The sequence below is a fragment of the Epinephelus fuscoguttatus genome, linkage group LG6 (genome assembly GCF_011397635.1).
Source record: "Epinephelus fuscoguttatus linkage group LG6, E.fuscoguttatus.final_Chr_v1".
In the NCBI taxonomy this organism is placed as follows: Eukaryota; Metazoa; Chordata; class Actinopteri; order Perciformes; family Serranidae; genus Epinephelus; species Epinephelus fuscoguttatus.
In genome coordinates, this window is record NC_064757.1 from 18,717,871 (window position 1) to 18,738,136 (window position 20,266).

Consider the following 20,266-nt stretch of genomic DNA (forward strand, 5'->3'; position numbering starts at 1 on the left):
GCAGGATAGGATGTCTCTCTTTGGAGGAGGGGAGGGGGGGCTATCTGAATCTTGCTGTCTCCTTTAAAAATGTATAGACTATAAAACGAGCAATAAATCGCCTCATGCGCAAATATGACCTGCTGACACTGCAAGGAGTACTGCACCTGTGTGGGAGTGTGTGTGTGCAAGTGTGCGGCAGTCATACAAAAATGTCACCATGATCTCTTAACAGCAAATTGCAGGCATTAAATAATTGCCATAAAAACTTACTACTGCTGCCACTGCTTAGGTTAAAGGATAAAATGCTCATTTACACACAATTATAAGTGATTTTGAATTTGTCTTTTTCTCTCTCTATGCAGATCTGTTTCCTGGTGTCAGCTTTCCGGGGCCGAATGTTTTCAGAGGACAGCTGTGCTGCTCTGGCACTCTTCTCTCACTATTTCCACCTCAGTCAGTTCTTCTGGATGCTCATACAGGTAACAGCAGGTTAACAAGCAACATTAAATACAACTGACTTCACTCAACAACTCCTTATAGGATTGAATATTATATAATGTTCCTAAACCACGTTTTTCTTCCCAATTCTGATGCCTAAATTGGTATATTGGTGGATACCGAGTGTCGATCTGATACCATTGTGCTGAAAAATTTTAACAGTTGTATACTACTAACTGCATGGATGTGAAATGATTGCTGCCATCGTTATACGGCAAAACTCAAGTTAAACCATTTGTCAAACATGAACAAAAACAAACAGAGAATGAATGCCATATCCAAATTGCTGACATTTTGCAAACAGCTAACGTAACACTATTTACCAGAAATCAATTCTTCTTTGTTGCTTTAAAACAGCAGTTGCCAGAGGCTGCACAGTGCAACTTGATGTGTAGGCTACTGTTTCAGAGCAGCAAAGAAGAGCTCCCTTTACACGGAGTGACACGTCTTTGAAGTTTAATGATAAGTTGCGAGGCATTAGATCATTACATAGACTCGTGTACTCGCCATTACCTGAGCCAGCATTTTAAGGCAGTATCTGAGGCATTTCTGAAAACTGGTATTGGAACAACTGTACATTAACCCTACATATTTGGGCATAAGCATCATCACAGACATTCTATGCATTCATTTTTATACAGGCACGGCCACCAGCAGTGGACATACCCCTGTAATACCCAGTTTTTGCTGTAATTGTTGCCATGCAGCTAGATCATAGATTACACATTCTTTTCCAAATATAAGCAGAGGTATTTGCTCTCTTTCTGTTCTTCTACCTGGATAAAGAGCTGAAGTAGAAGCTGCTTCACAATGCATTTTCATTAACATGTAAAACTGTGTCTGCCCAGTCTGCAGCCCTCAACAATAATGTCTATTCACCAGGCCTCTAAGCAGACAATGGGGCCAAGTGTTGAGCTGTAACTCAAGAGGGTCAATAAAGTCAGTTTATTGGTGAAAGATAAACTGTGCAGCAGATAACATGTCCTAGTATATTATTCACTTAAATGTCACTTAACGGTAGTTTCTTGCAGTAAATCCAGAACTCACTTTTTTAGTAATTCAGGTTTTTATTAAAGGGCATCTGTAAGTCAAATCTGTTTTTCCTTCTCCTGCTCATTTTCCTCATGACCTGGCATAAACAGGGTTCCCATTCTTTCTTTCGTGCCTTACGTGAAGCATGTGTTTTTTATGTAATAACCAGTGAAACTTCATCCCTCCACCACGTGGGCTTAGGCAGGTTTTGATTAGGGGGTGAGATGAAGGTACCAGACTGCTGCATGACATGATCTTTGACCCTAGACTGGTACCACTTAGTAACACCTAACCCCAGCAGCTCTTAACCCCCTCCATCTTCACCATCTGCCCTCTGTTTCTTTTTTGTGACATAACTGCCGGGAACAAAGCAGGGCAGGCAAGGTCCCAATTTGCAGCTTAACATGCACACATGAAGAAGATATTAAGGCTTGGTTTATACTAGCAAAGTCTGACTCACATCAGAAATCTGCCGCAGATCTTTTTTATTACTGCATAAACACCAGCTCTTGTTTTTTTTTTTGTTTTTTCTGTTCAATCGTAAGATCCATCCCACACACAAAGCCAGAAATAAGAATATGATTTTTGCTGCCAGCGTAAATCTCGCCTAAGCCAGTTTTAATCCCTTAGAGAGACTATAGATGACTTGTGACCTGCTGATAGAGCACAGGAATGCGGTGAACATTGTCCAGAGTGTTTCATCAGCCCCTCTGGGGAGGAGCAATGCCCCACTGATAGACCCTATACCTCAGCTGATTCCCCTCCTCTAAAGCCTGCCCTGTAGTAAAACACAGTCGTTGACCTAACTGGAATAACTCCCTGTTAATTTATCTGTAAAGAGTTTTAAAATTTAAAAAAAAATATATAGCCTCTATCAATTTGATAGAGGTTAAAGGTCCCATATTATGCTGATTTTTAGGTTCATATTTGTATTTTGGGTTTCTACGAGAACATGATTATGTTCTTTAATGTTAAAAAAAAATCGTTATTTTTCTCAGACTGTCTGCCGCAATATATCTGCAATATATCTGTGTTCACCCTCTATCTGTCACTTTAAGCCCCCTTTCTGAAAAAGCCCAGTCTGCACCGATTGTTCCATATTTCCAGGTCTTCCACATCTGTGCACTTGGCATCTTTGCACCATCATTGCGGCACTAAAATGACAGTAACTGCACTGTAGCAGTAGTTTCTAGCTTTATATAGCATAGTTGTGACATCACAACCTCATGGAAGTCCTGACAGTTCGTTTGAAGGCAAACGTTCTTAATATGGACTGTGTGCATTTCTCTCTGGATTGAGTGTTTTGATACTTTATCTGTATTTATATAGCACCTATACCTGCATTATAATTAAAAAAGACATGGAAACTGGACTCTTTACGATATAGGACCTGTAAGAAACTATAGGGAATCATCTGTATGAGGCAAGAAAAAGAAATTCAGCTTTGGAAATGATCCACTGAACCTAACTAAAACAGCAGTTTTTAAAGGTTTTACTGTCTTGTTTACACAGTATTTGCTGTTGGTGTCATGTATTGTCATTTTACAAATGACTGCAAAACAACTTATCTTCTCAGCACAGTGCCCAACTGTGTCATGAAAACTGTAATCAAAGCTCAGGCCCAATTAATATTTCACATTTTAGGGTGGGAAATGTGATGCATTGTCAAAATATCTTAAAACTGTTGTTCTGTGTCCAACAGTGAATTAGATAAGAAGACTCTCTACAAGTCATTTAGGCTGGTTTTAAATGAGTTCCATCACATTAACACGGGAACCCAGTGATTGTGTGGATTGTACCAGACCAGTATACCAAGGAGACCTGTCCCCAAGTAAACTTTCTCTTCCCTCTATTTGTTCCCCTCTTGCGTAACTGACTGTTGCTTTGTTTCCATCACTCCTCAGTCTTTGACACTGTGTGACGTTTCTAAGTGAACATAACCATTGTTTACGTAGTGGATATAATCTCTCCTGGCACAGATGTGTTATTGGTGGAGTATTATAAGATTAGCGCTTTTTTCATATCAGAATGTTTACCAGATGACCTGCGAGATATCTTAGGGGATAAAGGCTCAGACCAAAGGCTTTCGTGTGGCTTAAGAAGTGTTAGAATTTGGATGACGAGAATTGGCAGTGAGATGTGTTTGACGTAAGAGGCGGGTTTGGACACACATGGTTGGAGTTAGTATGGTTGTGGAGCTGATATGATCTTGTTGAGAAAACATGATTCACTGCAGAAGGAGTTCAAAACGGAGGGAAAATGTACCATGAAGAGAAAAAATTCACCTAGGATTTTCAGTTTTTTGTTTATACACTGACTCACTCATACTTTAACTTCAAATGCCCTTGATCTTTAACACCCCTGCCAAAAATATATCTGGCCATTCCCTTATTGTCAGCATATAGCGGCTGACAATGAAAATATTGCTGCCACTCCGGGTTTGATTGATGTGTGGCTTTAAAATCTCACTGACGTCTCAGTATCGACCCCACTGATGTCTCACAGCTCATTTTTCGCCCCCTATCAGGTCGCTGCTTTCAGCTAAGTAGCTGATATGAGTTGGTGCCAGCAACCCATCTCAGACCACAAAGAAGACTTCAGATCAATAACTGCAGTGTGTGTGGGTGTGTGTATGTGAGCATGTGCATGTCCAATCGTTGGTCAGGGAAATGTGCGCTGACGTAATGCCAGAAAACAGCCAATAATTGAATCACTATCCAGACCCGCTTTTTCTTGACTGCAGAGGCTCGCAGGGGCAACCTCAACTTACTGAGAAACTACTGCATTATATTACATAACAATACTGTATGCCTCTTTCAGCCAGGGAAGACCTGCTAAAGCCCTCGCACTGGCCTGCAGTGTATTTTTTACCCTGTTTCACGGTGCTAGTTAGCCAGCAAATTTCACGGGTTTGCAGTGAGACCATACCTGCAAGTGTTCTACTAGTAGACAAATGCATTTGATTGTGATAATAGGTGGATAAGAAGCCATTATTGGCCATCAGGTTAGCCAGTCAGTTAAGGCAAACAGGTGATGGGGTTCCCAACTGCTTCAATCACTCTTAAAGGATCAGTTAACCCTAGATTACAAAAAGTACTTACCTTCAGTGGTACCCAGCCATAGATGGATTACTGAATGGGCTGACAAGGCACAGGCACAGAGCACCCTCTAACATTCACTTGCAAAATGTCACTTAAATTAACATGCACCAACCAAGAAGAGATGCAAAACAACCACAAAGAGACATAAAATAACCTCAAAGGGACCCAAACGATTACAAAAAGACACAAAACAACCACTAGGAGACGCAAAATGACTGCACAGAGATGCAAAACCACTTCAAAGTCTGTGTGTCTTGCTTCCATGTAGTAAAGGTTTTGGGGCCCTTTGCATCCACCCATGTATCCAGCAGATTCAGTTTTAGTTCTACTTGTGAAGCTTTTGATGTTTTCTACTGCTCCTCTAATGCGATCTGTATAATCCACATAACACACCATCGACTGTTTTCATGGAAGTGTTCCTTCGATAGAAATCAGTCACTGCCAAATCAGTGGATTTTCCAGACTAACCAGGATATTGTTTTTTGGAAAGATACATTGCTGTTGAATTTTTGTAGTCATTTGTCAGTGCATTTTGATCTGTATCTCAGTCATTTAGCCCGACAGCACATTGTTTTATTCGTAGACTGTGCATCAACAGTTAGTGAGGGATGCAGCCACTGCAGAGGCGACAGCTCAGCCCAGACTTACCCATAATCCATTTACTGTTTGTCATCAGCTCCAGGCTGCTCGCAGTGAAGGAAAGACAATTCTTGAATCTGACTGACACCACGCTATTGTCTCAGTGGAATGCAATCAAACAGTTACACAACTTGAGTGTAGCTGCTGCATGTGTGTGTGTGTGTGTGTGTGTGTGTGTGTGTGTGTGTCATTGTGACTATTCTTGTGTTGTGGGTTCATGCAGCAACCTATCAGTGGTTATAGAATATGGTTATGATTATGGGGGAGACAGAGGTTATCTGAGGGAGAGATAATTGTCCCTTAACTTCTTGTCATTAGTTGCATCACAGTCCTTGCCGATGGACAGTCACAAATATCATCAGCTGTTATTCATTATAGCTGCTGAGCTGTTGCATAAATTTTTACGACTCTGAACAAACGAAGGAATAGCTATGATGATAGTGCTTACATTTTTACCCCCTTTTTAATTAAAGTTAATCTGAATAGGCTGTAAAGTGTTTGGTCTTAATGAGGCTGGATGGCGTAAAGGTCATCAATTTGTAACCCCAGCCTGCAGGATAGGCTGGAAAATGGAGAGCTACTTCATCTTTTTTGTGAGCTTAGCTTTAAAACTTGAATTCCCCTCCAGTGAAAATGAAGTGTCTAACCTTGTCAGCATGTCCATATGGTGTTTTAATGCTATAAGACACATCATATGCAAAATAAGTAGTCAGTGCCATGGCTGAGCATTTACACCTTGTTCTCCAGAACGCAGAGTCTGACTCTCAGAGTTTGTTACATCACAAACCTAAGGAACCAGCCCCGTCAACTTGCAAAACAAGGGGTATCAGAGGAGAAGCAGATGTAGCTATGTATCGTTATTTTGCAAGTTAAGTTTTCACTTTAATTTCAACGTGTCAGACCTGGTGATCGGAAACAAGGTTTCTTATCTATCTTTAAAAAATCTAATTTTGATTAACATAGATGAGTTTTTAAGGGTTAAACCAAAGCCCAGGGAGGAATTTCAAAGATAACCTTTAACCTTTTCTCTTCACCAATGCAGTGGTTTAAAACTGTCTGAAAGATATATTATTGTCTGCTCAGGTCTTCACACAGGGATAAGACATTGTGTTGCAACCAACAGGTGTTCAGTAAAAGCTGCTTATGTAACGATGTGAAGCTCAGGGTCTCAGATGGATGAGAATATCAAAGCCTGCTAGATTACAAAGCAAACAGAGCTATTGTGGGTGTGATAAAAGTGTGGTTGTACTTCACTCACTATGATGACCAAATGTCCTCAATGAAAGATGAAAAAAAATATTTCAAACTTTATTATCTGTCAAAATCCTCCAAACAGCATTGTTGGGAAATATTACATTGCATGAAGTTGCTGCTTGTGTTTGCACGTCTGTTTTTCTGTTCACAGTTCCTGTACACAAGTTGTTTTCTCAAACTATGTCCCCAGGCGGTGAACTTCTGGCAAGTGCTGGTGATGAATGACGAGCACACAGAGCGTCGATACCTGCTCTACTTCCTGCTAGGCTGGGGACTTCCAGCTCTTGTCATCATTGTACTCGTCATCGTCTTGCTCGGCGGCTTCGGATGGACCATACACAGTGTGTACGGACTGGTGCTAGGAGATGTGTGAGTGGACAGCGCAGAACACATGCACACAAATACACATACACACACACACACGAGTCTTTAGGACGGATCAAAGGGAGGTGGAATTGACCCAACACTGACGTTATCTATTTTTTTTTTTTACAAGTGTTACAAGCAGACCCGTGAGTGGCCTTTTTAAACCGGTCTGAGTCAGTCAGTGTCTTTTTTTAGGCTTAGGTAAATTCCACTGCAGGCAGGAGTAGAGCAAACAGAGAACACCTGAGCCAGTGACATCATGTGAGGAGGTAGCTCGGCCAATCAAATGAATGAAATAATGTGTCTCCCCACACAGAAATATGAGTCTTCACCGTAGAGGTGGAGGCTTTTTCACAGCAGGGTAGGGGGAAGGGAGAAACCTTAAAATAAATGACTGTTTGTGTGAGCTAAAAATAACTAGGTGGCATCTATGTATAGAGAATCGTAGAAACACAACAGATGAGATCAGTTTGTAAAAACCTGAACAAGGGTCCCTAGTCAGGTACGTCTAAGTTTAAGTTTGTGCGTGTTGTAATTCCTAAATTAAACTTCTTACATTGCAGTGTACACGCTTTAAGGGTGTGTAATCGTGCGTGAATATCAGGCGAAGTCAAATACTGATGAAGCTTCAACCCTTGAATGACATCTAAAATTAGCCCGAGAGGTCTTAGGTGTGGCTGTTATCCCTGGGATCGAGTAAGTATGCGTGTTTCCTGTGGGTGGGTGTGTGTGAGACAGTAAGCTTACACATGAGAGATTCAAGGATACAGAGGAGTATTCAGTTTCCCTGGAAGCGTACCTTCCTCTTACAGGGAATGAGGCAGCCTTTGAATCCCCTCTCTCTCCCCATGCGTGTAAACAACACACTGTTTCGTTTTCTCACAGCTCAAGTTGTCTCAGGTTCACCCTTTCTGCGTACAAACAGGTGTCAAGCTCAGGCCTTGCGTCAGTGAATATTTTCATGTCATACATATTGCATTTTTATGTATTTGTTTCATACATATTTCATATATATTCTAACAAAATAACTCATTTTTCTGTCTGTTTCTGTCATGATTCCTTATTTTTGTCACCCTCTCTGTCACAGCCGTGGTGTTTTTGCCCTGTCCTCCGTACAGTCAGTACTTACAGGCCTTGTTAAGGTTTTCATCTACCTAGCTGAGTCTTACATGTGAGAGCTCCTGTTCATGCTGTGTTGGTTTGACCTCATTTCAGTTTTACTGTCACACATAGGCTGTACATCTTAAATTAAGCATGCATCTCTACATTATTTATTATAATAAACTTTTTGGCCTATTTATTGATATTTTTAACTTTCTGAATGTTTTAAAGGTCCAGTGATGAAGATATGAGGTGTTCATATCTACATAGGGAGCAGGTCCTCGTCCACGGAGTCTGCCGTGTCTCTACAGTAGCCAAACATTGACTCTAGATACCAGCCACTAGATAGCCACTAAATTTACCTAGATATTAGGGCTGCAACGATGAGTCGACTAATCGATGACTAATCAACTATAAAAATAATCTGTGACTATTTTAGTAGTCGACTAATTGGTTTGAGTCATTTTTCATAGAAAAGTACTATAAAAGTACCCCAAAATACTCTTATTGCAGCTTCTTACGTTCAAATATTGGCAGCTTTACACACTCTCCCATGACGGTGAGCTAAAACCCTTTGGCGTGAGTATGAAACAAGACATTAGATGACATAATTTTGGGGTTTGGGAGACCGACATTTTTCAACATTTTAAAACATTTTTCGATAAAGTGATCAACTAATCGAAGAAGTAATCGACAGATTAGTCGACAATGGACATAATCGTTAGTTGCAGCCCTACTAGATATTACACACTGTTCCTTTAAAAAGGTATGATATAAATACAAAATAGCTTCATGATGATTCCCTACTGCAAAAGCCAATACTTATTCTGATGCCACATTCAAGCCTTACTTTCATGTTAATTATTTACAGTAAGTAGTCCTCTCTTACTTGTTACTCATTACCCAAGCACAGTTTATAAGCAGAAGTGATAATAAAAATTTTACTACAGATGCATCACCCAACTGGGGTTTGCTAGTGCAGGAGATCCCATAACTGTAACCAAGTTGAAAAAACAATTTATTTACAGCTGTATTTTACAAGTTCTTATTTGAGTCTAAGATGATACACGATGTTACCTCGACGGACTGATTAATGGTTAGGTTGGCTACTTTATAGGTTATGAATTTGCCTAAGTAATTTTCTGTGGAGGCAGATATTTACACCTGACAACCACTGTATCTATTCCATGCGGGCTGATTTATAGCCTCACCTAGGGAAATGTAAATTTACAACTTTAATGTCCTGCAGTCACCTTATGCGAGTCAAAGGCTACTGCAGCAGCACATCGCTCCTTAAGTCGGAGTTGATTTATACCTTTAACTTTATATTAGGTGTTCCTTAAATAAGGCATTGTGCTTAAATGACCATTACACTACACAATGGTATATGTATAGAAAAGACAGCCCCAACAGTATTTCTGTGAGAATTCCCCAGAAAGGACATTTCTTGCTTTATTTCTTCTCTCCTAAACCATCAAGTTAGTGAAATGATCCCCTGGGTAATGTTCTCTTTATTCACTCCAGGAATCCTGGGATTTCACTTTTTTGTGAGACTTTCTCTACAGTACGGTCTCATTCTCTCACAAGGCCACATAAACAAATATCCATATTCCAGTGTGTTTACACTCTCATAGTCTGGCTGTCTTGCTGGCACAGGGTGAGGCAGGGCTTTATTTGGCATACCTCATGTTATGTTATGGCTAGCATAGCTCCAATTATTTCTCTGGGATTACTCAGGCCTGCAGTGAGGTCCTATCTGTTTGTTACGCTCCCACCAACGCAGGGGCCGAGCTTGTTTTGTGAAAAGGGCAGAGTCACAAGAGTGTTTTGATAGTTGTTTGGCAGTTACAGTTTGTATGAGTATGTTGATTTTCCCAGAGAAAAAAAAATGTTTTGCTCAGTTTTCTTTAAAAAAGAAAAAACACGTCTGATTGGACAGAAGCCGGGAATAGACTCCTGAGATTTCCCAGGAACACAAGTTGACTCACACCAATAGACAAAGCTTTATTGTATTAAAAAAAGATTAAAGCTTAAATAGGGAGTTCCACTTTTTCAGGAGATAAGCTCCCTTTTAACCTTTGGCTGTTCGGCAGAATCAGCAGATGAACTCACATAACCACTCTGTATTCATCTCCCTTTCAAAGCAGGATGTCTTGTTTGTTCTTTCAAGAAAGAGAAAAATTCTCTTAAGCGCCTTTGGCCCTATATTATCCCGCTGTAGCTGCAGGGTGACGTGGTTGCTCAGAAGATTTAAGAACATACATGTTTTGCCGTTGAAGGGAAAAGCTGCTATTGAGCAAGAATGCAGCGAGTCTTAGGCAGGCTCAGAGGTCTCAGCAGCTAGATCCTGTTTGTGAAACCTAAAGAAACAAAGTCTTAACTTGAGTAAATATAGAGCGATATAGGCATGTAATATGTTTGCGTTTTCTGGAACTTACCTTTGAACTGGGCGGACTCTTATTTATAGCTTTTTGGCATGACTCCCTTCTCTCAGTCTCTCTTTCAGTTTCCTCTTTTTTACCTTTTTTTCTTTTTCTGCTGTTTTTTACACTAACTGAAAAACAATCATTTACAGTTTTGTCTGTCCGCTCTCTACTCTAGGTGCTTCATCCCCAACATCTATGCAGCTCTGTGCACAGCGGTGCTGGTGCCTCTCATCTGCCTGGTTGCAGTCATGGTTGTATTCATCCATGCCTACCAGGTCACTCAGCAGTGGAAGGCCTATGATGACATTTACCGTGGACGAACCAACAGCACAGGTACCAACAGTGTTGAGCAAGTTATTCTCAAAATGTAATATATTACATATTACTAGTTACTGTCATTTAAAAGTAATAAGTTACTAATTACACTACTTTTAGGTTAGTTTGACCAAAATGACCTCAGGAGAACTACTAGGCATTTTAAATGGATGAGGGTCATGTTGGTTCACAGCAGGTAATCAAAGCCCAGAGGCTTAAGTTTATTCCAGTTGATTTCAAGTGCTGCGCAGGTCTGAGCCATTCATGCATTCACGTACAGTGCTTAACACATTGTATTAAAATTCCTGCTTGTATTAATAATATCATGATGATATAGAACAATGAAATAGCCTTGGACACAGTGAGGGTCAGGCAGAGGATCAAAGCCTGATAATTATGAGTTATGGATCAATATTTGTGACTCTATGATATGAAACACAATAAACAAATATTGAGGTAAGCACAATAAACAGAGTGGCATGCAAGCAAGTCACTATGACAAGCGCAAATTAATAGACCGGAGCTGGAGGACCCACCTGCCGGTTGCTGGTGTGCCGGTCAGCTACAACAGCATCAGAGAGAATTATACATAAGAATGGGACTGTGTGCCGGCATTGCTCAGCAGTTTTAGGGGATGTGAATGGAAACATCCAACTTATACCAACATCACTTAAATATGTCGATTACTGGGATGTGTAAAAAACAAACCTGAGGCCAGGTGGCTTTAGTGCGCAAAAGCAGAATGGGATATGGCATAGGTATATCAGTGGAAACACACTGGACATGGTAACGCACACGATCACCAGCACTCTTCTATAAGGTAGGGTATGATGAAGGACATGATAACACACAACAACCTTTAGGGGATGTTTTTTTGTGGTGGTGAATGGGCAGAAGTGGAGCGGTGTGGGTTAATGAAAATCGAAAACAATAAACAGTTTATTTCGGGTGGTAACACGTGGCATGTAATTGTAAATGTAATAATATTACCTAAAGTCCTTGTGGTATTACTTAATCATTCATTTCCGTAGCCACTTATCCCATTGCGGGTCGCGGGGGGCTGGAGCCTATCCCAGCTGACATTGGCCGAAAGGCAGGGTACACCCTGGACAGGTCACCAGACTATCGCAGGGCTGACACATAGAGACAGACAACCATTCATGCTCACATTCACACCTACGGACAATTTAGAGTCATCAATTAACCTGCATGTCTTTGGACTGTGGGAGGAAGCTGGAGCACCGGCACCCTGTACAGATAGGCTCCCCTGCCCTGGGTTCGAACCAGTAACCCTCTTGCTGTGAGGTAACAATGCTAACCACTGCATCACTATGCTGCGTTATATTACTTTGTTACTGCTAAAAAGTAATATATTACTGTAAGTAACACGTTACCCCCATTACTGGGTACCAAATACATGCATGTGCATTCACAAACAAAAATGAATGCAGTTTTACATTAAGCATAGCTTTGAGAAATGTGCACTCTACTGTAAGAGGCAAAAGTATGTATGTCCATTAAAGATAAGCACCGCAAAAACAAGTAACCTGCTACCAGGATGCCCTCAGGAACTAGACTGCATCCACCCCTATTTTTTCTGAACGTTTCAGCCCCTATTTTGCTCAGCTTACAGGCTCTGTCTCTGTCTGCTGTGTATGTGCCCAGTGGGTTTATGATACTGGAACAAATAAAAGCTGCTTTTCTGAATGAAGCAATGCTGTTTATTCAGCCATTGCACTTAAATGTGTTTTCACGCACTTTAAATGCACTCATTGCAGTGCAGTAAGTGGAAACAACCTCAAACTTTACACAAGATTCTTGTTTGCAGAGAAATACCGTCACAGAGTTACGGTCAGTATGAATCAGCAGCATTTATTTAGTGCAGTCGGTCATCTCGCCCACACATGACGATTCCAGCCAAACCGCTTTAGTCCCTCAGTATCATGGCTGCAATCAGTGGCCATCTGTGAGAATCAGCAGGTTTTAGCTTGTTTTGCTCAGTCAAGGCCCTCCAATGACAAAGCAAAGCCTGAATGCCAGTCCTTTGGCTGGCAGGCGGTTTGCCCTACACACTGTGTGTGGCCTCTGAAGTCGTGTAGGAAACCAAAACAGTGCTTTGAGGAGCTGCAGGTCGGTGTGCATTATTAAAAAGACAGCAATACTTTCTTCTTCACAGGCCAGGCTGAGGCTAAAGGTCAGCCTGCAGGATTTTTTGCCTGGCAGGAGAATACACTGTATACACAGCAGACATCAAGAGCAGACAGAGTTTGAGTAGACAGGATGTGTTTGGAGTGAGGATTGGGATAAGGAGACCAGGGATATGGTACTGTATGCTGAATGAAAAAGTAGAGAGGAAGCAGTACAGCAAACAAGATTTCTGAGGCTTCTAAAACTCTTTATTTACCCTGAGAGAGAGAAGGAGAGAGCAAATGCAGGGGAAAGTAAGCACAGCACAGGCTATTCAAAGCAGCAGTGTGTGTGTGTGGCACAAGCACAGAGGACAGAACGGCCCTTGAGGTGCGAATATGTGTGTCCAGTTTTGTGTAGAACAGCTGCGCTGTGAAAAGCCTGCACATGAATGGGAATTCAAATGAATTGAAAAACACAAAACTGGACAGCAATAGGCTTTGTCAAAGTTCATGCAGTGATGGATCAGTGTTGGTTGCACCTTGAAGTTTAATATGGATGCATAATGACACAATACTACCCCATATACACGTGCACATTTATAGGAGCACAACCTGCAGACAAAGTGTATGGACAGCTTTCTCCTTTTGTTGTAGCTTTTGGCAGAGTGCAGTCAGTATTCTTTGCAATACATCAGTATTGGCTTTGTCTCAATGTGTCCAGAGTCCAAAAGGGAATAAAACAAATGTAAGGGAAAGGCTTGTAGTATTTTATTGTTCTTAACACAGGCTACGCCTCTGCACATTCCCTGGACTCCACATTTTATATGGTTTAACAGGTTTAAAAGCCGCAGGCACTTTTATTGCAGCCCTGATGAGTATCAGTCCTGCAGAGTGTAGCGGTCAGACAAAACAACAATCATAAGAAAAATCTTTTGATTCACCTGAATGCACTAATCAGACATGTTTTGCCTCAGCTTGACGGTTCCATCCGGCTGAGGTTCGTGCAGAAACCTGTTGGATCACTGATGCCGTTCAGACAATGAGTATTTCAGTCGCCAACATATTTTAATGCTTTACTGCAGTGAACAGTTGATGAGATAAGATGAGGGCTAATCTGTGCGTGTATTTGTGCACTTGTCTGATTGTGAGAAATCCACATGTAAAACTCACACGGCCATGCGAGATATAGCAGGGCTTCTGACGTCAGTGAAATCAAGCAAGTATCGGTATTGTGTGTTGGTCCTGACCTGCAGACCTGTACCTGCACCTCAGTAAAGATTAGAACTCCATTGTGCCTAAATAAAAAAAACAAAAACAAACAAATCTGAACTTGCAACAGCACTATTCAAAGCACGCTGGGTAGCTCTTATCACAGCCCTGAATGAACCCACAAGGTGTGTTTGCGAGACATGATGTTCTCTTGATACAGAAGTAAACAGACTTTCAATTTGCAGCGGAGCAGAGTTGAAAGAAAAAATATTATTGTTCTATTTTTATGGCTCCAAATGTTCTCCGACTGCACTTTGATTGCTGATTGGTCAAGAATGTGGAAATAAACAAATAAATGTGACGGATGAGCTTTGATTGCAGAGTGCTGAGTGTTTTATGTACTTTGTGTGTTTGAGGATCTGCAGTTGCTTTAATCGGATGCCAGACACGTGTTTCTGTTTTGCTGTCATCATCGTTATCAATGGCCTTGGAATACAAACTATAAATGGATTAGAGTGGATTAGTTTTCACATACCTGATTTTATATTATGTTTTGTTATGGCTACAATATGCACATATTATTTTATAGTTTTGTTTTTGTTTTTAGGAGGAGTTTGTTTCCCTCATCCAGCTATAACAAGACAACAAATCACCAAACATGGAGATTATTACTTCAGAGTAATGTGAGTGCTAAAACAGCAAAGCCTCAATCTGCTGTATTATGATGACAATAGCTTTGAAATAAAGGCCATTGCTTTATGTTTGCCTCAAAGACAGAACTGATATTAGCAACAATTCCACACAAACTAACCCTGTAAGGTTGAGTTTTTATAAGGCAGGTGCAGTACAATACATAATACACATTTCATATCACTTAATACATCTGCTCCACTACACTCCAGAGGAAAGTATGTACTGCTTTGATTTGATTTTTTATGCTAGTTTCTTCTAGGAAACTAGTAAAGGATAAACTGGATAAACTTATAAAATACTATCAAAAAAAGTTGTACAATACTAGTGGTCTCTTGACACATTTCAGATGTCCATGAGATGTTTTACATGACAGATTTGAAGGGTTTCATTCCGTTCTCTTTAGCAGCACCAATGTCGATAAGCAGTAATTGCAGGTGTGCATTTGGATCTCACTTCCCAGGATTCCATACAGAGTCACCTGTGTGATGTCAGTGCTGTTTTTTGTTTGTTTGTTTGCTTGTTTGCAGTACACATTTAAAACAAAACTGAGTTAAAGAGTGAGTCTGTTGCATTAGCTTCGCCTATCCTCTCTGGCGGACGAACCACTGCTCGCCGATAAAAAAAAAAGGATCATGATCGTGCAATACTTACAAAGTGTCCTGCAAATGTCGGTACAGAGACCCAGTTTGTAACACTAAAAATGCAAGAGCTTTCATCAGTGGGCCATAGTCTCAGTCACCATTGTGATACCTCATTCGGCGATGGATAGCGACTTATGTATAGTGACTTTATGTCAACTAAAATCTTTGAGATTACAAGATCCACCAAAGAGAAAATTGCCCTCTAAACATCTCTGATTGGTTTCATTTAAATAACAGTTTAAGCCACAAAGAGGTGAAATTATCTAATATTTTACAAGAAAAATAAGAGAATGGTCCAAAAAATCTTGTCATTTGACCCTGTGAGGGAGTCACTGGACCAAACTGTATATAAAGTAGTTAAACGCACTGCTGCCTGTCATGCATCGGCATTAACAATCTAATAATGTGATATATAATTTATAATATATCAGTTACAGGGGCTTTTTTCTGAAGAATTAATACCTAACTTTGTTAGATTTTAAGGACATTTTGCCGCTAATACTTTTCTTTATTTACTAAATTGAAATTTTGAATGCAGGGCTTTTATTTGTAATGGGATTTTCTTAAATTGTAGCACGTATTTGAGTAAAGGATCTGAGTATTTTGTCTTCCACTGTTGGCCTTTTTTTCCTTTGTAAACTGATAAATGTACTTGTCTTTTGCTGCAACCATGAAAGCCCACACACAAAAAACATGCACTCTGAACTATAGTGTTAATAATATCATTACTCTCACCAGAATATTGAAATTAAACCATATAAAAGACACAGTTTTAACTGTGCCGTGATGTTCACACTTAGTTCACACAGATATATTACTTGTGTGTGGGCTGTTTGTGTGCTTAACACACACTTATTACAGCTTGTTGTTATTACAGCTGCTGACCTTTCTTTAACAGAGATGTCAGCACTGTCTTGAGTTTCTGCCTCGGCTGTTTTTGTTGAATCCGAGTTCTCCTTTCAGTTTGTCCTCTCACACCAGGAACCAGCTCTGGTCAAATGGAAACTGGGGCCTGTGCTCCTGTGGAGAAAAGTAGCTCCCTCATGTCCAGAGAAAATCACAACAAATAGATTTGAGCAGAAACTGCACTACTGGGGGTCGTTAAACAGTTTGTTTACCTCTGAGCTTCGCCGGACAGAAAGATACCCATGACATCATCTGTCATGTTTAACATGAAGGCTTACATATGCATTAATGCATGTTCACACACATAAAAGTATATGCAGACATACAGTAATTACAGAGAACTTGGGCCTGCTCTGCTTCTTTCTTCTTAGTGGTGTCAAGCCAAACAGTCAGTCAGCATTTGGCTCTGGGAACCTGTTCTTACTGTGGGAGCTCTGCCCTGTCCGCAGACTGGAATGTGCTTACATGGTTGGAAAACTCAAACCAGGGAGGGAGCAGATAGAGACAGATGTGCAAAATAAAAGTAAAAAGAACAAGATAGACACAGCCTATGTTGCTCTGACTGGAAACAGTAGAAGGTTTGAGAGTGCTGAGAAAAACAACAGTGAAGAGCAACCGATCAACAGGCTTATGAAGCAGATTTACAGACTCTGAACAAGCACACACCAAAATAACACAGAATGTCCAGAGTGAGCAAAAAGCACAAAGAGGTGTGAAATAAAAATACTGAAGCATCGGAAAACAATGAGCACTGGCGAAATGAATAATGACTTACAGGAAACAAGTCTCAAAGGGAAAGGGAGAGGCATGAATAGAAATAAGGAGGAAACAGCGCTCAGAAAGTACAGCAGGGTTGAGCCGGAGGAAAGCTGCAGTGAGATAAGGAGCAGAACTTGGAGCAGAGTGGAGCTGACAGGGTGGTGGAAGTGGCACCTAAGTGAAGGGCTTTTTGTGCAAACTTGGGGCCAGCGCCCTGTGTTTCCATCCTACTTGTGAAGTGAACTGTAGAGCCTGCCCTACATAACACCAGCCAGCAGACGACAGAGTGACTCAGCAGTGCAATTTTGAATTGGTACATTTTACCTCCGTATTCAAAGCATTTATGTCTGTCTGGGTACAAGTGATTGTAGATGTCACCTTGAAATTCATTTGTTATGCATTAGATTAAACTTATGGTGCACTCTTTTGTAGATTTGATAAAATATTCTCCATGTGGTCATGCAACAGAAAATACGACCATATGGAGTTATCATAAGTTATCAATGGTACATCACACTCTCAACCACACAAGATGATCTTGCTGCAAACTCTACCCACCCTACCAACCCAGCCTTCTACACCCCAATAAACACACTCGCAGAAATACACAGAGCATCACAGACATTGCATGCATAAAGTCTTTTCACAAGTAATGCAGATGCATACGTAGAGTAAGTTGCTCAGCTTTGTAGCTTCATTGAAGCAACAGAAATGCAGTATGGTTGCAGAAAAACATTTGAGTGCCATCTACAATCACCCTTGAGCTGGCAACACAGGCTGCTCTCATGCACTATTTGTACTTATACCTACGACAAGTAATGCACAGTAATTCGTATTTAACTCATGTAATCATGAGCAAAGAGGCTGTGCTCATGCACTGACGGGAGCAAAGGAGGGAGACAGGAGTATAAAGAACAACAAAATCAGCATGGAAGGTAGTCGGATCAAGCACACATAGGATTTTGACCCAGGAGTCCACTATTCATTGTTCCTTATGCAAGGGGCAACGAATAGTGGACTCCTGGGTCAAAATCCTGGATTGTGAAGACACGACCCATCCTACTCTGCCTTACTTTGCCTCTGCCTAATCATAACCAAACTCACTCCTCATGCCTAAACCTAACCAACCCAACCAAAAGTCAACACTGAGTTATTTTAAGTTGTATATATACGTCACAACACAGCATCACGTTACATTAAAGCCACAGTGTGTAGGAATTTCTCCCATCTAAGGTTGAAATCATATATTGCTTTCAAATGGATAGCGCACTCTAGCACCTCACTGTTTCAAACATGTATTGCAACAACGGTAGCCGCTGTGTACCAAAAAGCTATGATAACATTGATGAAAGCATGTCATCCGATACTTCATGGAGTATTCAATCAGGCTCCTACACAGACACACCTGACGGGAGCTGACAAACCCCCTCCTCACCATGCTGGCTGTGATTACAATGTAGGACTGTTGGGGTGGGTGTATATCACAACAAACCAATCATGTCTTGTCTTTTGATAACTGACAAGCGGCTCAACCTCACACACCTCATCCCTCTCCTCGCATCACTGTTAGCTAACAGCAGCACTGGCCTGTGATTGCATTACCTTTCTCCTTCAGCAGCTCTTTCCACCTGGAAAAGGCTACCCCGATGTTGACCCTCGTTTTTTGAATTTGCCGGTCACGTTGCCTTTTTGATTCCCTTTTGTGCTTTCTTGGTGACGAGGATTCCATCTCCCGTGATGCTGCATATGCATGATCCTGCCGGAGTATTTGCGAAGCACCTCTTGCTCCTCTCCTTCAACTTCTCAGTCACGCAGCACTGGCCTGGCTCTCAATGAAAATACTGAAGGCGGGGCTAGTCCCTGGTAGTGGTATATGTCCCCTGCAGGCGGATGAATTTTCAAGACGGCAAAACGTTATGGAACCCCCCCAAATGACTTACCTGCCCAATGTACAAACAAATCCAAAATTCTCCTTTTACGAGAATAAGTCAGATTATTGGTGGAGGTAATAATACACCAATGATGACATATTTTTGCCAGTAAACAACTGAAATTGCACAATGTCCCTTTAAGTACATACGTCATTTTTTCCTAAACATAGCCTAACTGTTACAGGCACTTTTTGTAAGATATACAGCTGTTGGATGAGTATACACTAAACAACAACAGGCTAATGATATTCAGTTCTCAAACTTTCTTTGTTACTTTTTAGTTTGGTCATATAATTCCTAATATTCTGCCTCTTAAAGCCTCAATTCATCAAGTTAAAATTTATCAGACCGAGGCTAATGCTAACAAATCAAAAAGATGTGGGACTCTAATTTGATGGTAATGGCTGAAAATGTCCCCGCAGTGTTTACCCAGGATCTCCCATTAGCTCTACACATTACAGCCACTGTGAGTATGGTGTTCACGACGTGGGTGGGTTTTTAATATTCTGTTGACAATGTTCAAATTAGATCAGTGAATTACACCTGTGACAACCAGCTGGCAAACAAATCCCTTCCCCTCTTTTGTGAAGCAAATGATGCTAACACAAACACTTAGCAAGCAGGCTATAATGTTTATGCTTTTCTCTTTTGTAAATCTCTTTTCTTTACAAGGAACCATGTCCAGTTAAAAATGTAGCATTACTAGTCTTGTTTCAGCATTTTCTCCTAAAAGAAACAAGCTGGATAGGAGTGAGCTTGTTTATTTGTCAGGCCTCTGTCTCTCTCCCTCTTTGTTGTGATGACTCGTTCTTGACACTTGACTCAGTCTGCTCCTGATTGGCAGTGCTCATTTTGTTTGTCCTCTGATTAACCTTTCCAATAATAGGTGAGAGAATTATTTTTTCAAGCTGGGAGGAACACCATGACCCGATGTAGATGAGGCGCAAGGACTCGCCACTGGCCTTTATTCAGTCTCCGCCTCAGTATGAGACAGAGGTTCTTCACTTGAACGCTCACATCATGAATCATTAAAAGTACAAAGGGCAATGGCTAAAAGGAATCTAAATGTATCCGTCTTTACTTTTATAAATAAAGTCTGTGTCGCATGACATACTGTATGCCTGGTATACACTGTATCAGCCCTGCAAGAAAGTGGGTTACCAGTTGCTATGGGAGAGCTCAGTTTAGAAACACGTGCAGAGAGGTCTCTTGGTGGTCTTATCTTAGAAACACTTGACGCAGTCCAAATACAACAGATCTGTTTCAGCATTTTTCTGCATGCTG

At 40.9% G+C, this 20,266-nt stretch overlaps 1 protein-coding gene across 1 annotated transcript in view; it reads left to right on the top strand.

The window, feature by feature from the left end:
• The window catches only part of adgrv1 (adhesion G protein-coupled receptor V1), a 129,946-nt gene that overhangs the window by 89,026 nt on the left and 20,654 nt on the right, over positions 1 to 20,266 (top strand). The window contains exons 89-91 of the mRNA XM_049579190.1: positions 345 to 461; positions 6,697 to 6,875; positions 10,575 to 10,732. Of these exons, the coding sequence (XP_049435147.1) occupies positions 345 to 461; positions 6,697 to 6,875; positions 10,575 to 10,732 (454 nt within the window). The remainder of the gene's footprint in view (positions 1 to 344; positions 462 to 6,696; positions 6,876 to 10,574; positions 10,733 to 20,266) is intronic.